General features: G+C 44.9%; 1 protein-coding gene across 5 annotated transcripts in view; it reads right to left on the reverse strand.

The window, feature by feature from the left end:
• ZDHHC14 (zinc finger DHHC-type palmitoyltransferase 14) overlaps nt 1–15,984 on the reverse strand; it is a 274,893-nt gene that overhangs the window by 108,305 nt on the left and 150,604 nt on the right. For 3 of the 5 annotated variants that reach the window (XM_070461348.1, XM_070461346.1, XM_020896306.2), the window contains exon 2: nt 4,336–4,508. In XM_070461348.1, the coding sequence (XP_070317449.1) occupies nt 4,336–4,508 (173 nt within the window). The remainder of the gene's footprint in view (nt 1–4,335; nt 4,509–15,984) is intronic. The other 2 variants (XM_070461347.1, XM_020896307.2) reach the window with 1 other exon arrangement.

The raw sequence follows: 15,984 nt of genomic DNA on the forward strand, positions 1-15,984 counted from the left end.
GCCTCCCCTGATCCTGAGGATGCTGGGGCGGATGGGGCGAGATGCATGTGGAATGGAAGACGGGGGTAGAGCAGCCCCTTTCCCCCGTTTTTATCCCTGGAAAAGTAATTGAAAGGAAAGGCTGCGGTAGCATCATTTTTTTCTAGCCCCAAATCAGTTGCTTAGTATATGGTCATTCCTGAGTGGAATGAAAGAACAGAGTTTCCCAAACTGTAAGGCTGCCAAGAAGGACTGCACTGACCCCACTGCCTGGACCCCACCCACATGCTTCACTGTCTTTTCAGTGACAGAATGAGTTATTGCGAAAGCTCTTTCAGAAGAAAGAAGCTTAAGGCGTTTCCACAGACTTGGAACTGACAGACACACAGCCTCTGCCTCGCCACCCACTCCCCTCCAGAAATCTGAGGACGGGAATGTGGTTCAGATTCTTGGCAAATCTTCAATCAGTTCCTCAGATGGCTGGTTTCAAGGGACTATTCTGGGCTTCTACACTCAGAGGAATACAATGGATAATTGGAATCAATAGCTCTAATAATAAAAAGTTTCCAAATCTCATGTTTTGCTTCTTTAGAGAGCACGAAATAAATGTGCTAAGATCTCATTGAAACATCATCTTGTTTTCCACAGCCAAGTGATATACGGGAGGAATCCTTATAAAGCATTAGACTAGCTCTGCTGTTTATTTCCATCACAAAGCAGGTCGTTTTTTATGAGAATCTATGTTTGTGGAAGGTGACAAGAGATCCGAGTGGGGAAAGAGGAGAATTTTTCTTAAAAGATTCTACATTTAATGAGCCAATCCTCACAGCCTATGTGTTCTTATTCCCATGTTAAGGGGCTTCCCAGATGGCGCTAGTGGTAAAGAACCTGCCTGCCAATTCAGGTGACATAAGAGACACAGGTTTGATCCCTGGGTCAGAAAGATTCCCTGGCAAAGCGAATGGCAACCCACTCCAGTATTCTTGTCGCGAGAATTCCATGGACAGAGGAGCCTGGCGGGCTACAGTTCATGGGGTCTCAAAGAGTCGGACACGACAGTTAACATTTAACATTTCCATGTTAAAGTTAAGAATATGGTAGCGTGAGGTTTAAAAAGTGTACCACTGGCCTAAAGTCACACAACCAGAGGATGGGAGAGCCTTCTTCCTTCTCCATCCTCCTCCTTTCTCCTTCCTTTTTATTTTAGACAGCCTTATTGCAGTATAAGCTGCCTTACATAACTGTTGTCCATCGCAAGTGTACAATACAATAATCACTAGTCAATTTATTAGATTATGCAGCCATCACCACAATCCAGTTTTGGACCATTTTCATGACACTGAGGCGACTTGGCACGCGTGCTAAGCATACTTGCTATGTGTTTGGTTTTTTTTTTTTCCAGATTTTTTATTTCTTGAGGGTTTTTTTTGGGGGGGGGTAACTGTGGCTTTCTAAGAATTTATCCATTCATCTAAATTGTCTAAATTTGTAGCATAAAATCCTCTTAATTTTTGTAGGTTTGATGGTGACACCTCTGCTTTTTACTCCTAATTTTGGTAATTTGTAACTTCTCTCTTTGTCTTCTTTTTGGAGTGAGGAGTCGGGGAGTATAGCTGAAGTTTTGTCAATTTTGTTGATCTTCTCAAAGGACTGATTTTGGGGCTCACTGATTTTTCTCTGTTGTTTTGCGTGTTCTATTTCACTGATTTCCACTCTCATCTTTACCATTTCCTTCCTACTAGTTGCTTTGAGTTTAGTTTGCTCTGCTTTCTCTAGTTCTTAAGGTGAAAGCTTCAGTTTCTAGGTTTTTTCCATGCATGCCTGCTAAGCCGCCTCAGTTGTGTCCAACTCTTTGTGACCCCATTGACCGTAACCCACTAAGCTCCTCTGTCCATGGGATTCTCCAGGCAAGGATACTGGAGTGGGTTGTCATTTCCTCCTCCATGGGATCTTTCCAACCTGGGGATTGAACTCAAGTCTCTTACATCTCCTGCGCTGGCAGGAGAGTTCTTTACCACTAGCACCACCTGGAAATTCACATGCTCCACTCCGAATCAAGTCAGCCCCTCAGACAAGGACGCCACAGGGCGCGTGGTGTCCACATAGAGCTTCCTTCAGAATGCAGGCTGGTGATGACAGTGGTCCCAGAGAGACTGCCACAGACTCCCACTGTTCTGCCCCAAAGTTCATCAGTTTTTCATGAATAACTGCTCCTTAATACAGCTGGATTCCAGAAACATACAGACTGTTTCTGACTACCATGTCTCATCTTGTCTATAATGTTTCATCTAACTGCCTTTGGGGAAGGACATATCAGGCTACTAGTTTCTGCTACTCCAAAGCCCTGTCTCTAAAGCTCCTTTTCTCTCCTTCACAGGAAACAAATTCTGGTTTCACCTCTCACACAATCTGTGTCTCTGGGGGGAAGGGGGATGGGGGCAGAGCTGGGTTTTAAAAATGATGAGCTGATGTTGAAAAGTATGTTGAAAAATACTGCTCTGAGGTTATCAACTTTAAGAAAACGAAACAACAAGAATATTGCATTTTAATGAATCATTTAACTTCTTCACTGTTAATAATGGAAACTCAATGCCTCTTAGAATCTGCATTTATAATAGAGAATTTCGATGGCACTCTTTATTATCAGCTTTGTAAGAAAGACAAAAAAAAAAAAAAAAAATTCCTGATCTTGCTGATTCTTCAGATGCTCCCAGCACTAATGGGGAGGTGGGAGAGAAAACAGGATCACAGCAGGAAAATGCTTAACGGCCAGTGTGGGAGCTGGGCTCTTTGCCTACTGCACCAGTAGGAGATTTAAGCTCATGCAGAAGTGATGTGGGCCTAGACTATGCACTGTCTACAGGCTCCAACCTGAAGGATACTGGGCCCTGGCCTCTCTCTCTTCCTTATGACATGAACTAAAGAACTGTGACTGAGATCCAAGGGACCTGGGTTGAAGGGTCTGGCTCTGCTATCTTCTTCCATCTAACCCCTTGGGGTTTTGTTTTCTTATTTGTAAAATGGGTGTAATAATAAAGTCTTCCTCACAAAGTTGCTGGGATGTGATAAAATTCAATGATCATCATGAGTGGCCTTTACAAATTATTGATGAGCTATATAAATGCAGCCTCTTGATGAGGGTGAAAAAGGAGAGTGAAAATGCTGACCTGAAATTCAACATTAAAAAACTAAGATCATGGCATCCACTCCCATCACTTCATGGCAAATATTAATAGAGGTGGAAAAAGTGGAAGCAGTGACAGATTATATCTTCTTGGGCTCCAAAGGCTTTACGCTATAAATTATTGCTCTGGGTTTAAATTTCAACATGTGGTGGCTAAGAAAGAGATTGTCTCCCCGCTTCCCTACCTCAGGACACAAGAAGGCTGCAGCGCAGCGGACAACTCACACACACTCCCGTGACTGACCACTTTACTGTTCCCCTCCCAGGGAAGCAGGATGAAGGCAGATGCTCAGAGAAGGACATGACTGCGCTTCAGCATTTAGGGCCGTGAACGAGAGCAGACACTGTTTTTCAAGACCCACACTTGTACCTCATTATATGGTGGAAAGTGAGGGTCTTTCAGCCGAGTGGGCTGGGAAGGGAAGCCCACTGGGAGAGAACTATTTCTGTCAAATGATTTTTCATACCTAAACTTCACATTCACATTGAGTCACCATAGTCCCCCTGCCAGCTTGTCAAATGACGACCACAGCAAGGCTACACATTCACAAAGGCAAACTTTTAAGAGCAAGCCGGAGCTCTCTTTTTAATTAAAAAAGAGATTTTAAGGGTTCTTTGTATGAGGGATAGGGATTGGTTTTTTTTTTAAATATCTTTAAAATGGACTGCTGTAAGTTTTTAATCCCAGGCTTTCCAACATCTAAGGAAAAATAAAGCCATTCATCTCAATATATATCAGAAATATATTATCTTTGTCAAACCTTAATAAAGAAATGCTGGAGCCTAGGCTAGATAAATAGGACAGAGTCTAAGGTGTAACCTTTCCCGATTGATATTTTAGAAAGCAGAGGAAAGAGCCGCCACCAAGAGCCACAGCTTTCACAACAGCGCCTTCTGCAGGCGCCTTCTCAGAGCGGACTCAGACACTTGGATTTCAGAGAGCTTGGGGGGCAGTGGCCTGCCTGCAGGTACCACCAGCCCACCTCCAGTGCACCAGTCCCTCGACCTTACCTCCAACCACTTTCCATCCCACCTCCTACTCAGGTCATCCTCGGGCCAAGTGAATGAAGAAACATCAGGACTCAGCCCCTCCTGCGCGGGCTCCTCTCCCGTCCTCCCGCACTGGGGCTGAGCACAGGTGGGCAGTGACCACAGACAGGCTAAGGGCGGACCTTCAGGGTTACCTATTTGCCTTTCCAGGTCGGCGGCTTCATCAGGCGTGGCTCGCGGAAGGACGCCGGGGTCACTGAAGCTGGTGCGTAGCAGGGTCCCCATCACAAAGAAGAACAAAATGCCACCGACCACCGGGATGGCGGGGGTGATTTTCACTGCTAGGTACGGGCAGCTGCCAGCAGGTGGGGGAAGGCAGGAGAGGAGGGGAGAAAGAAAGGAAATACAATGTCAGTATTCAACAGCAAGCAGTCTGTGTTTTCCAAGAACCTACAGGCTTTTTTTTTTTTTTGGAGAAGCAAAATTGATTTCCATTAAAAATTCATCTGTGTTAAACATCTACATTTGGGGAGGTCTGCAGTTCTCTCATGGACAGTTTAACCCTCCCTTCTCAGCTAAGACAACCCTCAGCTACTCGGAAAGACACTGGCAGAAAAATGAAAATAATCCTGCTTGTATAATCAATGCAAGATGCACAGAGCTTGAACTCTTTGTTTTGGAAACAAGGCACATGAATTATGTGATTCTCCACCCAGTCTTGGAGTCATATTAACATAGGAGACACTGGCTTAGAACAATTTTCATCAGACCCGGCCTTTCCTCCCTGGGTCAGGCAGCTCAGGGCACAGAACGCAGAGAACTGCAAGCCACCCTCAAAAGGCAGGAAAGTATTTTTTCAACATTTTGGATCTAATCTATCCAAAAGAGGTTAATGAGATATGGAAACATACTGGTGGACCAGTTTCCCAAAAGGACTAAAAGGATGTAGGCAGATAGAAAGCTATGACCAACCTAGACAGCTTATTAAAAGCAGAGACATTACTTTGCCAACAAAGGTCCTTTTTAGTCAAAGCTATGGTTTTTCCAGTAGTCATGGATGGATGTGAGAGCTGGACTATAAAGAAAGCTGAGCACCGAAGAATTGATGCTTTTGAACTGTGGTGTGGGAGAAGACTCTTGAGAGCCCCTTGGACTGAAAGGAGATCCAACAAGTCCATCCTAAATGAAATCAGTCCTGAATATTCATGGGGAGGACTGATGCTGAAGCTGAAACTCCAATGTGAAGAACCGACTCATTGGAAAAGACTCTGATGCTGGGAAAAATTGAAGTTGGGAGGAGAAGGGGACAACAGAGGGTGAGATGGTTGGATGGCATCACCAACTCGATGGACATGAGTTTGAGTAAACTCCGGGAGATGGTGAAGGACAGGGAAGCCTGGCGTGCTGCAGTCCATGGGGTCGCAGAGTTGGACATGACTGAGCAAATGAACTGAACTGAACGTGCACTTCCAGAAGACGACGAGCTACCAGCGGATAAACACAGCCCAAGTTGACTCTCAAACCCCCTTCGCTGTCCCCAGCGAATGCACTGACACGCAGTAGGGTCTTGATGAGTCAGGGCAAGGGGCCCTTGCGACAGACGGACGTCTGCGCCCGCCGGCTCCGGGGACCCAGGATCCAGACCCAGTCATTGCCCCTTGACTCCTCAGAGGTGGTGAGAGGCAGAGAGAAGACCAGCCTGGTGCCTGGAGCCCAGTGAAGCCTGAGCCCCGCAGGGACCACGGTCAGTCTGTTGTCTCCACATTTAGGAACACCGTGGGCATCAAGGAACACCTCATGGACTCAGAGTCATAACACCCGGACTGCAAAGTGCCTCCTAGATGGTCTGCCTCACCAGGGGAGGCTCTTCAGACACTCAACCCCAAACAAAGAGAAGGAGCTGGAAGAGAAAGGGTTGGAAAGCTTTGCTTAAGAGATGAGAAGGGGGCTCAGTCCTGGGGGATTATCATGAAATGACCATCTTCCCTTCAGAGATTAAATAGAAAGCGACAATCATTTAATACTGCACTGAATCCTTCGCATGGGACTGCAGTCCAGCTCTGGGATATGGTGCAGTGCCGTGGGCTACAGAAATAAACCCGTTCCCAGGGCACGTCCATTATGTCAAATGGAGCACATGCAGACTCTGACACGGCGCATCTGTGAAGAGCTGGTGATAAATATCAATTGCTGCAAGGCTATTGATTAAATCTCTGACTGTGATGTCAATCAAGTTAATAGCAAGGAACTCGGACTCTAAAGATCATTAAAAAGCATTTGTGTCATAAAATATGGCATTATCTTTGTTCCTCTTATTGTCATATAAAAAGCCACCTGAAGTTGTATTAAGCCTTGAAAATGTGCTAGTGTACCACAATCAGAAATCAACACCGTTCGTGGGGGGAGTTTGGGGGAGAATGGATACGTGTATATGCATGGCTGACTCCCTTCGCTGCTCACCTGAAACTATCACAAGATTGTTAATTGGCTATCCAGCAATAGAAAATAAAAGGATTTTTTTTTAGAAAAGAAATAAACACAGTCTGTTACTGAAGGCATTAAAACTGACCCTGATACTAATACATTTTGGTTTCTATAGATTAGTCAAAATTTTTTTTAGTCTAAAAGAATCTACTCTAGGTATACCTCTTTTTTTTTTTAAATAAAATGGTTAGAAAAATGATCAATTGTGTCAAGAGAATTTTTCTAGAATTTAAATTCAGAATTCAAGAGATGGATGGCTGTTTGAAGAAGAGCAGAGAATACAACAGGCCAACTTTTCCCTCTTTCTCATTATTCATGAGTTTGAATTAGAAGCAACTGGAACAGTTTGAGTTGTTCAGCAGCTGCACCAGGTCATAGCTGGACAACGTGACCTGGACAACCAGTCCACAGGATGGGACCCACCTTGAGTGTTTAGGGATGGAGTTTATTTAGCTCCATTGCCTCTCCAAGGATGGAGACTTGAGTGCTGTTGGAACCCTCCCGTGAAGGAGATTCAGTGGATCTTCAATGTTTTTGTTTTTCCCTTTTGGTTCTGAAATGTAACTTGGTTGACCTCAGAGGTTGCCTGCTCATAGTCATAAAGGTTTGCCTTCCCAGAGCAAGATGTCATTAATGAGTAAGTTAAGTCAAAGTCAAAATGTTAGTTGCTCAGTAGTGTCTGACTCTTTGCCATGGACTGTAGCCTCCTCTGTCCATGGGATTCTCTAGGCCAGAACACTGGAGTGGGTTGCCATTTCCTCCTCCAAAGGCTCTTCCCAACCCAGGGATCGAACCAGGGTGTCCTGCACTGCAGGTAGATTTTTTACCGCTGAGCCACCAGGGAAGCCCTGTTAATGAGTAAGCCATGTCCTAAATGAACTGAACTGAAATGGTTTCTCGTTGTCCCAAGCGCACTGTACGTAGGGCCACCCACCCACATCTCCAGGTTGACGACTCTGGAGGCCTCCCATCGTCTCCACCTTCCCAGACAGGGGCCCATGACCCAGCTCTGGTATCTGGAGCACCCCCAGCCCCATCTCACCTTAATTAAAGCCTCCCCAACTTTCAAGTTTCCATAAAGACCTGGTGACAAGATTTTTTTGGCTTACCCCCAAGCAAAAGAGCTGGTTTCTTTTTCTAAACTTCCCTAGCATCTTTGTTTGCTTGTCTCGATGGTACTTGTGGCTGTTTGTGGACATGCCTCATGAACCTTAGTGGACTGGAAGTCCTGAGGGTGAGACTGGGCCCTGGTCAGCGTGTGTCCTTCATAGCACCGGGAGTGATGCCTCATGTAGGGTAGGTATTTGATAAGTGTTTGTTGAGTAGTTGAATGAATGGTATCTAGTCACTGAATTTTACAGTAACAGAGAAAACTGCAGGGAAGTCAAGTCAGCCATACTGTCAAGATCACAATGTACCCTGCGTCCAGAACTTGATTCTCTTTCTTCTAAGCTTGTGAGAACCTCCTTCAAACGGGGGGTAAGGATCTGCCCTGTCTAGGATGCTTCTGCCAATGAGAAAAGGCAAGACTACCTGAGCTGAGTGTGTGCAACACTCTCTAAAGTTCTAGCAGATGAAGCACCATATGTTGGTAGCAGGCGCTCTGTGAGAGCGGCCTGTATTTCAAAGGGCAATGTTCAGTTACTCACTGAAGTCTTGGGCATGGCTTTGTAGAAAAGAATCCAGATCCCCAAGCAAACAAGGAGATCAGGGCTACACTGACACCTTCAAGCTGCTGCCCAGAAAAAGCCGAGAGCATCTGCAGTCCTGCTGGTGAAGACTCAGGAAGAGGCCCAGCTCAGGACGGCAATCACCAAACCCCCAGGAGGGGCCAAGACTGATGGGAAAATCTCACAGCCACTGGCGCGACCTAATAGCTGAAGCGCTGCGAGTGGGCAAAGAAAATTCTTAGCTTGAGCTCAGACAACTTGAAAACGGCTCCTTCACATTTCTGAGCAACCGCGGCTGGGCTCTCCAATTCTGAGAGCCATCTGTGATGAGGAAGACGCCTTCCCCCGAGGGCCTGGATCGGATACAAGACGAGGGTGCAGCTGCCAAAGATATAAACACCAAATGGAGTCCTCTCTCTCAGGCTGAAGAATTGTGACCTACATACAACCCAGGGCCGGGTGGGTAACCAGCTACAAGCATCTTTGTCTTCATATAGCTCAATGAGAAAGTGGCAGGAGGGAAAAAAAAGAATCTGAAAGCATGCATTTTCATAACATAAAAGAGATGAGTTAATTTAGCACCAGACAAAACAAAGGCTATCATGATGAAAAGTTTGTATAATAATCCCGCTCCTATGATATACGTCAGTGAGCTGTTTCCCTTTAGATATGATGATTAAATATCTACTACAAACTGTCAACTCACTCTATATCAGAGGTAAAGAAAGGGCCTTCCAGGTAATAATTAGACCATATAGCACTGCCAAAAGATTACAGGGAATTTTTTCAGTTCTAATAGCAATCTTCTCAAATCTTTAAGAAAAGTAATAATTTGTATTTTGATGGCTATACATGAATGATAGAGCCATTTTCTAGGTGCTTTATTATCTGAGACTATGCAATTAATGTATTTCCTAGTGGCTCAGATGGTAAAGAATCTGCCTGCAATGCAGGAGACCTGGGTTTGATCCCTGGGTAGGGAAGATGCCCTAGAAAAGGGCATGGCAACCCACTCCAGTATTCTTGCCTGGAGAATCCCATAGATAGAGGAGCCTGGCAGACTACAGTCCATAGGGTCGCAGAGAGTTCAACATGACTGAAGCAACTTAGCATACATGACAAAATTATTTTACCATCAAACAGATACTGACCTTTCCAGAATCAATACTCTCATTAATTCTATATTTCTATTTAGAGAATGACTCTCAGGTTAGAATTTACTGGTGGTTAAAATTGATACTTTGTGTTAAAATCCTGGAACTAAACTAATGTCTTTTTTAAAACATTTCACATAGAAAATCTGGAGTTCATTATTGGGTGTTTAGGGCTCCCTGTTTCCTCATAGGACATTCTTTGGGAGATTAGCCTTACTTACAAAAATAAAACAAAATGAAACAATATTAACAATATATAACAGAGACATTAAGATCATGTGGCCTTTGGAATAAAGAAAATCTTTTGCAATTGATAATAGATGTAGAATCCACCTGTCAATGTGAATGGCCCTCTGAAACGTGGGAAGGTGAGCAGAAAGATATAATAAACATGTAATATTAATAATATTACATAACAATAACAACAAAAAAGTAGAGAATCTTTTCCCATAGCAAAATAATTTGAGTCATCTTTTAATATTTTGCTGGCAAATGGATATGCAAACAACAAAAAAATTCCCATTAACTGTAGCTCATGACCCCTGACTACAACACGACCTACGTTTGACATTTTTGTTCTGTCCTGTACATATGAAAGCATAAACATAAGAATAACTATTCTTTATACACAGAAATGAGGCACGTAATTAAAATTGATATCAAGGAGGGCGTGGCCTTGCTTTATTGACGTTGCACTCTAATGAAGGAAGTCTCCATATTTCAGAAATCACAAAGTTCAGCTATTATTTGAAATGTCAGACTTTTGACTGCAATGCATTTCAGTAATAAACAGCTAAGGCAAATGATCATAAAATGAAATAATCTGAGCCAATGACTCACATGTCTGAAATAATAACAGAGTAGCATTATGAGGGTAGTAATAAAAATGATCTTTTCCCTTTTCATATGAGTCACTCTAAAATAAATGTATTTTTCATTTATAGGCAGGGACATAAACACCATTACTTTTATGATTTGTTCCTTAATCACATATTTAGAAATAAATGTAGCACTACAGGGCAAAGATAAGCACATTAGTTGGAGACAAATAGAGAAAAGAATAGGGTTCAGAAATAACATCCATTCACAACCCTGAGAATGGAAAAACAGAAATGATTTTATACAGTGCAAAAGACCCTGATGCTGGGAAAGATTGAAGTCAAAAGGAGAAGGGGATGGCCAAGGATGAGATGGTTAGATAGCATCCCTGACTTAACGGACATGAGTTTGAGCAAACTCTGGGAGATAGTGGAGGACAGAGGAGCCTGGCCTGCTGCAGTCCATGGGGTCTCAAGAGTCAGTTAAGACTGAAAAACAACAACCCCCTTCAAGACACCCCACGGCTGCACCCAATGTTTGAAGGCCCCTTCTTACCAACTGCATGTAGTGATGAATCTACCAATGCTATACGAAGCAGGTAGTTGAAATAAATAGACGCAGGACCAAAGGGAAAAAATAGAACCCAAAGAGATTGGAAGGGAAAGTGTAAACCCAGAGAGGAAGAATGGAGAGAGGAGAACCCCAGGCAGAAGTGTGAGGATGGCTCTGGTGTCATCAGAGACTCGTGGTTCATCTTTGTACTAGGCTGCGTCCACCTTCTCATCATCAGCAGCAGTTTCCACGCTCATTAAGGGAAGAGGTGGTGAAGCTCCCTCTCCCAAGGAGAGGACAGTCACTAAGGACTGTGCTTTCTCCCCAAGCCTCCCGGCCACATGTGGTTCCAACAGGCAAGGTCTGAAGCCTGTGGAGCTCCCCTGTGCCAAAAGCACTGTCATTATTCTTAATTCAGGGCCTCGCAGACCACCCAGACAGGTCTAGTTATAGACACAGAACCCGGGGGAGCCCTAGTTTAAAAATACAGTCTTCAAATCCCAGTGTGTAAACAGCCCCCTTTCCCGATCTACTATTGAGAATGTACAAGGGATGGTTAGGGGAAATTGTGGCGTTTCAAACTTTTTTGGTTAAATGATTTTGCAATTGATTCAAAATTCTGAGAAGCCAAAGGCTTCTGGCCCATGTGTGGATCACGGGGAGGAAAGTCAGTATCTCTCTGTCCCCAAACTGGTTCTTTAATGATATCTCTCTGTCCCCAAACTGGTTCTTTAATGACCTCACGGATCACCTAGGCATGGCAACCGTACATCCACTAGAGTCCTCACTCACGTGGTTGTGTCATTTTCAGAGGGAGTATGTCCACAGTACGGAGATGGCAATGGCACCCCACTCCAGTACTCTTGCCTGGAAAATCCCATGGACAGAGGAGCCTGGTAGGCTGCAGTCCATGGGGTCGCTAAGAGTCGGACACGACTGAGCAACTTCACTTTCACTTTTCACTTTCACACATTGGAGAAGGAAATGGCAACCCACTCCAGTGTTCTTGCCTGGAGAATCCCAGGGACGGGGGAGCCTGGTGGGCTGCCGTCTATGGGATCACACAGAGTTGGACACGACTGAACTGACTTAGCAGCAGCAGCATGTCCACAGTAACGCCATCATCTTTTTTTCGGTGCCTCCCAGAACCCATAAGAAATCAGTAGGTCAGGAACTTCCCTGGTGGTCCAGTGGTTAGGAATCTGCTTGCTGATTCAGGGGACACAGATTCAACACCCTCACACTTTTCCCCGTGGAAAACAAGGTCATACTTTAGGATATATTCTTCCAGTTATGAATATAAATATATGCTTGAAACAAAAATAGGATCGTCCTGAGTCTACTTCCTATTATCCTGTGTTTTCAGTTCATTCAACCGATGTTTATTCAGAGACTGTGTGCTGGACCCAACTCCAGGCAACCATAGGTTACATCTTTGGGCTTTCTCTAGTTGCGGCGAGCAGGACCTACTCTCTAGCTGCAGTGTGCAGGCTCCTCAATGCAGTGGCTTCTCTTGTTGCCAAGAAATTAAAATTTCTTAGTCAGACACGGCTTGTTTCTGCAGTGGAAGAACGTAGGATTAAAAGCAAGCGTACAGGGCTTCCCTAGTGGCTCAGAGGTTAAAAAAATCTACCTGCCAATGCGGAGACACGGGTTCGATTCCTGATCCGAGAAGATCCCACCTGCTGTGAATCAACCAAGCCGTGTGCGTCACAGCTATTGAGCCTGTGCTCTAGAGGCCGGGAGGCGCAACTGCTGAGGCCACGTACGTGCTGCAACTACTGAAGCCCGTGGCCCTAGAGCCTGTGCCCCAAAACAAGAGAAGCCACTGCGCCAGGGAGCCTGAGCATTGCAGCAAAGAGTAACCCCCACTCGCCGCAACTAGAGAAAAGTCCTTGTAGCAATGAAAACCCAAGGCAACCAAAAAATTAAAAAAAAAAAAGAAATGCAAGTGTAACTCGCAGAACTGAAAAAGAAGTGAAGGACTGACAAAATATTAAAATCTATCTGTGACTTTTTCAAAACCAATGATCAATAAAAAGATGCTCGACAATAAGGCAAGGTCTGGGTTAGATCAAAGCCTCAAATAGGCTAAAGTCCTTGATTTCTCCAGGTTGCCTCTTGTCAGATTGGCATATTGTGAGGTATGGGGTATCGTCAATTCAAGAATATGAAACTCAAGGTACCTCCCATCTCAGCCCTAGTCTGTGGGCAGTTTCTTACAGGAGTGTGACTGCGAAGTTCTTCCACCATCCTTGTAGATTTCTACCTTACACTGCGCATGTACAGATTAAAGGAAGAGACGCTGCACCCTGGTGTTCCTATGTTGCAGGAACAAGAAGAAAAACGACCTCAAAGATGCAGTTGAGAGAAGCCTGAGGGGCATGAACATAGGCATCAGTCGCAGGTGCCCAGCAAACCCTCTGCAGATCCAGGGCTTCAGACTCAGCCAAGGCTTTTCCCTTTCTCTTTCCTTGGGTCGGGGGTGGGTCCGAGGGGAGCAGGAAGGGGAAGGGGGCCTTTGGGGTGAAAAGCTATGCAAATTCAACCCCTGAACACTGGCAATGTACTTGGTGTTGAATCCGAAGGCTGGATGTCACAGTTATAAGCATTGTTGGGGAACGGATAATTCAACATAGGAACATTTTCGACTAAATTCAAATTAGTTTAATCATCATGTGTTCCAGGAAACCTATGTGGGATGAAGAGCCTGCACGGTGAACATCAGAGAGCCTTCTCCTCCTGTCCTGAGACCCTCAGGGCATCAGGCACTCTCCTGGGATGTGGCCCAGGGATGCCTCTGGTGCGATGCTGTGGGTACCACTCAGCATATCATTGCTGTTTGTGCAGTCTGTTTTCTCCTCCCTCCTACTAGCTGCTATTTGCAGGGCTTCAGCTCTGAGTAGCTCCACCCCTAGGGCATTGGTCTCCCTCCCAGGTTTGGTAAAGCAGAGAGTAAGATTTTATACATTCCTGAGGCCTCTGCCATGACTATCACGCTGGGCCAAGTCCTCTTCCTCCAGTGTCCAGAAGTTACTGCTGTGGAAAAGCGGTCTTGGGTGTTATAAAGAAGTACTAACTCAGAATATGTTGGCCTTTGCGTGAGTTTTGGAAAGTTTCTAAAGATGTGTGCGTGTGTGCTAAGTTGCTTCAGCCGTGTCCAACTCTTTGTGACTCCACCAGGTTCCTCTGTCCATGGGATTCTCCAGGCAAGAATTCTAGAGTGGGTTGCTATGTCCTCCTCCAGGGGATCCTCCTGACCCAAGGATTGAACCCATGTCTCCTATGACTCCTGCATTAGCAGACAGATTCTTTACCACTAGCGCCACTGGGGAAGCTATCTACAAAGAAAGAGAGTATTTATGTTTGGCAGAAATGTTGATGTTTGGCAGAAACCAACACAATTCTGTAAAGCAATTATCCTTCAATTAAAAAACAAATTAATTTAAAAAAAGATAGGAAGCAAGTACCATGGATACTGTGGGTATCCCATGTCCCTGAGCATTATTCATTCCTTCACTGAGTCACTTTACACATTTTTATTGAGGACCTACTACACACCAACATTCTGGACCAAATGCCAGGAATGGATACAGATCAAGACAAGAGCCCTGATCTCAAGCTGCTCTCCAGTAAGAGGGACAGACCCCAAATGAGTTAACTACCAACAAAACAGCAAGTTAGGTGAGACATAAACAGAGAACACCAAGGGAAAGTGAAGGGGACCAGTTCAGTGGGCCTGGATGGAGTCAGAGAAGGCTTTCTGGATGGGGTGTTGATGGCTAAGTAGGAGTTAGATCGCCAAAGAGGAAGGACATCAACAAGGACACGGAGCCCCCAAACCCTTCACTGTCTTTAGAGTTTCCAGGCCTTCCATGGGCTTCCCTAGCGGTTTCAGCTGTAAAGAATCCACCCCACAATATAGGAGGTACAAGAGACACAGGCTGATCTCCGGGTCAGTAGGATTCCCAGGAGCAGGAAATGGCAACCCACTCTAGCCTGAAAAATTCCATGCACAGAGGAGCCTGGTGGGCTATAGTCCATGGGGTCCCAAAGAGTCAGACATGACCAAGTACGAAGCAATTAAATTGAAAATGGCTGACTGACAAGGAGTGAGATGAAGCCTTCTCAGACCTGCCCAGACTGGACCCCACTACAGGGGCAACCCCGCAGGAGGGGTCTTTGCAGGTTGTTCAGCCGCTGTTGTATCCCCAGCCCCCAGACACTTCCTGCTGCAGAGCAGCCACGCTGCAAACCTTTGCTGAGTTGAATTTGACATAATCATCAGAGCAGACCCGAGAGACCTGGATCCATGCTGTGGGTGGTGAACTGCAAGACAATCTATAGCAAAGATTGCTGTGCGGTTGAAAAGTTAAAGAAATCTTACATGGAGACGAGCAGGCACTCATTTCCGTGTGTTCCCATTCCTCCTCTGCTAAGGCTCTCTTCACCCAGATGTCATGGTTAATTTCCCCCCGTCACCGGAACAGAAAGAGGGCACCTTCCTCCTTTTGCGAAGGAAGATGAATTACCAAGTAAATCTTCCTTTTTAATATTTTCCTAAGGTTGCAGAGGAACCAAAGAGTGGTTTTTAACATACCCATCATCACAAACCTCTTAGAAGCAGATAATAGAGGATAAATACAGGTTAGAAGCAGCCAACCATTTAGACAGAGATGCGTGTGAGCTTGGATGGTTAAGCTATTTCACTCATAAACTCAAAAAACAATGCCATTTTCAATGGTAGAGAAACCATAATTTGAAAAATAGTACATAAATTCTATAAAATGGAAATACGGTTCTTTTGACTGGAGAAGCAAAATGCTGCATATGCAGCATTAAGAAAAAAAGTTTTCTTTTTTCCCCAAAGGAGAGAAATGAACACAAAATAAGGTGAACATATTAATAACCCCATGAACCTTTTGACACCAAGTTGGGAGCCATCAGGTAGAGACAGCTTTAGCAGCGTATGCTTAGTAGAAAAGAGAGCAACATGGAATTCACTGGGAGTTTTTGGATGTGGGGTTGCTGTTGGGGGCTGCGAATTTCTTCTTCCCCTGGTCTAAAGGGGTAGCACTTCATGTTCATTAACAGACAATGCCTGTTTCCCCACCAAAACTCTGCCTGCAGTATTGACTATGCTCCTTTGTAA

The sequence above is a fragment of the Odocoileus virginianus genome, chromosome 34, assembly GCF_023699985.2.
Source record: "Odocoileus virginianus isolate 20LAN1187 ecotype Illinois chromosome 34, Ovbor_1.2, whole genome shotgun sequence".
NCBI lineage: Eukaryota > Metazoa > Chordata > Mammalia > Artiodactyla > Cervidae > Odocoileus > Odocoileus virginianus.